The sequence below is a fragment of the Myotis lucifugus genome, unplaced genomic scaffold, assembly GCF_000147115.1.
Source record: "Myotis lucifugus unplaced genomic scaffold, Myoluc2.0 scaffold_11080, whole genome shotgun sequence".
Classification (NCBI taxonomy): Eukaryota; Metazoa; Chordata; class Mammalia; order Chiroptera; family Vespertilionidae; genus Myotis; species Myotis lucifugus.
The window spans coordinates 1101-3916 of NW_005882128.1; the positions used below are offsets into that span (position 1 = coordinate 1101).

The window sequence follows — 2816 nt, forward strand, 5'->3', positions numbered from 1 at the left end:
ACTGAGCCAGTCGGAGAAGACAAGCGCCATAGGATCTTTCTTATATGTGGAATCTAATGAACAAAATAAACAAACTATAAACAGACTCATGGAGACAGAGAACAGGCTGACAGCTGTCAGAGGGGAGGGGGCTGGATGAGAGGTGAAGGGATTAAACAGATAAGACTAGTATATCTGTTGCAAATCTGGGTAAGACACACACCCCTTACTAATTTAAATGCATGTTGGCGCAGTCTCTTTTAAGAAAACAAACTAACATTGAGTAACAATCTCCACATTCTTAAAGAGCATTAAATATAATATTTTTTTAAACTATATTGATTTCAGAGAGGAAGGGAGAGGGAGAGAGAAAGAGATAGAAACATCACAGATGAGAGAGAATCATGGATCGGTTGCCTCCTGCACACCCCCTACTGGGGATCGAGCCTGCAACCAGGCATGTGCCCTTGACCAGAATAGAACCCGGGACCTTTCAGTCCGCAGGCCAACACTCTGTCCACTGAGCCAACCCAGCCAGGGCTAAATATAATATTTTAAGGCCACAAATGACGCTTCGGAGGGGACTATAATACCCACGAATGACCATGTTAAGTGAGTGTCCAGTTACTGAAATACCTTCACTTCCCCAGATTTGCTCGCTGAGAATGGCCGCCTGACCAGCACGCCCGCCGTCATCGCCGCCTTTTCCACCATGATGAGCGTGCACCGGGGGGAAGTCCCCTGCACGGTGACCACCGCATCGGTGAGTGAGGGCTGTGGCCGCTGCGTCCGCCTTGGCATTTCGTGCATCACGTTTGGCAGAACAAAAAAGAAAAAGCGGCTAAAACCAAGACCTGGGGAGAGGTGACCTGTCACGGGAGGTTTGCTCGGTTCCGCCTGCTTCTGGGAGCCTCCGCTCCGGGGGCCTCACGCACCTTCACGCCGCCCTGACAGGGCTGTTCCTGAGGCTGGAGACGGGCTGAGGGTGTGAGGGACAGCGCTTTGTGCTCCGACACAGGTGTGAGTCTGTTAGTTCACTGAGACTCGGGTTCCCAGCCTTTGGGGTGAAGGGGAGAGTGTGGGGCACACAGGCCCTTGGCTCTCGCTGACTTGATGGCGTGGGCTGCGATAGGCGCCATTTACTGAACCCTCCATGTGCCGGGTGCCTTTGTGATTTACTGTCCACAGCCCATGGAAGTAGAAGTGATTATCTCCCTGTCACAGGCGAGGAAACCAGCCCAGGGAAGTTGAGTTGTTTGTTCTGGTCACAAGTGGTGAAGCCCGGATTTGAACTCAGACCTCTCTCCACAGCCCATGCTCCTTCGGCTACCCCTCCCCGGAGTTCATTTTCTTGCCCTGAGTCTGTCTGTTCCTGCTGCGCTTCAGTGTGGGAAACCGCCTGTGGGACTTCCCCCCGGAGAGCGAGCAGGTGTGCTCGGAGTCTCAGCGCCTGCCTCCGGCGGCCATTCCTAGTCCGTACGGCGCTCTGGTCTCCAGAGAGCGGTGTCAGGGACATTTCATTTCATTTCATTTATTAATTGATTTTAGAGACAGAGGAGAGAGACATCGATTTGTGGTTCCCCTTACTCCTGCCTCAGTGGTGGGCTCCTGTGTGTGCCCCGATCACGAAGGAACCCGCAGCCTTGGCGAGCAGGACGATGCTCCAGCCTGGCCGGGCCAGTTTCAGGGACATTTACCGGCTCGAGGGCCACACTGTCCCATGGCCGGGCCCGGGGCAGGTCACTCTGCTCTTTAAAAAACATACACTTTGATTAGTGACTAAGGGCAGCGACTTTAGAAATAGACTGATTTCCAATGGTGGCGCTGGTCCTCACTCCCTGGGCAACCTTGCGTGGGTTTCTTAGCCACTGTGAGCCTCAGTTCTCACACACGTGAAGTGGGAATAATGGCTGCTGGCCTCCCGGGGCGATGGGGCCTCCCGGGTGATGGGTATTTTTTCCTGACGCTGGGAAGTGTCCATTTTGCTTCATGTGAGTGTAAAAGAGGGTTATGTTCTTTTCAGGCTTTAGATGAAGCCACTCTCTCTGAATTAAAGACGGTCCTGAACAGCTTCCTGGCTAAAGGCCAAGTGTTGCAGTTGAAAGTTAAGGTAGGTTTTTATTACGTGGGGTTTCCTCAGGCTGTCACTCGGGACAGTGAGACGTCAGGTCTGCTCGTGCTGATGTGCCTGTCGTGGGCCTGGGGTTCCCGTCTAAGGGCTGCAGGTCCGCTCCCAGCGGACGGCCTCTTTCTGGGTGAGCTCCTGTCAGTGCAGGCAGCATGCAGCCTTGGGAGCGCTCTGCGTCTTCCCTTTTGCTTGGCGTGAGGTCCGTGTGTTTTCACATGTCCAACCTGTTTCCTCCTAGACTGACCCGTCAATCATGGGCGGGATGATTGTGCGCATTGGAGAGCGGTATGTTGACATGTCTGCGAAAACCAAGATCCAGAAGCTGAGCAAGGCCATGCGGGAGGTGTTCTGAACGCGCTGAGGCTTCTGTCGGTGAAATGTAAAGCTTGGAGCAACAATAAAATGCTTCCTGAACAGAACATGCTGTTCACTGTTCTTCACGTGGAAACACGGGAGCCTTACTTTTATATGAGGGGCCCGGTGCACAAACTTGTGCATGGTGGGGTCCCAGGCCTGGCCTGTGATCAGGGCCGATCAGGTTCCTCACCTCCCAGCCACTCCGCCTCCTCCTTCCCTCACTCCTTCAGCACCTAGCGCTGCCGCTGGTCGCCTGCCATGTTCTGCACCACCCCCTGGTGGTCAGCACACATTAGCGAGCGATCGAACTCCCGATTGAACGCCCAAGGGGAAATCTTGCATATTAGCCTTT

At 53.8% G+C, this 2816-nt stretch overlaps 1 protein-coding gene across 1 annotated transcript; it reads left to right on the top strand.

The window, feature by feature from the left end:
- Positions 1–610: 610 nt before the first annotated feature.
- On the top strand, positions 611–2526 carry LOC102436161 (ATP synthase subunit O, mitochondrial-like; the record flags this gene model as incomplete). The annotated part of the gene is made up of 3 exons (XM_006109531.2): positions 611–742; positions 2003–2089; positions 2346–2526. Coding segments are annotated over 3 exons (333 nt in total), but the record flags the coding sequence as incomplete, so codon positions are not given.
- Between the last annotated feature and the right edge of the window lie 290 nt (positions 2527–2816).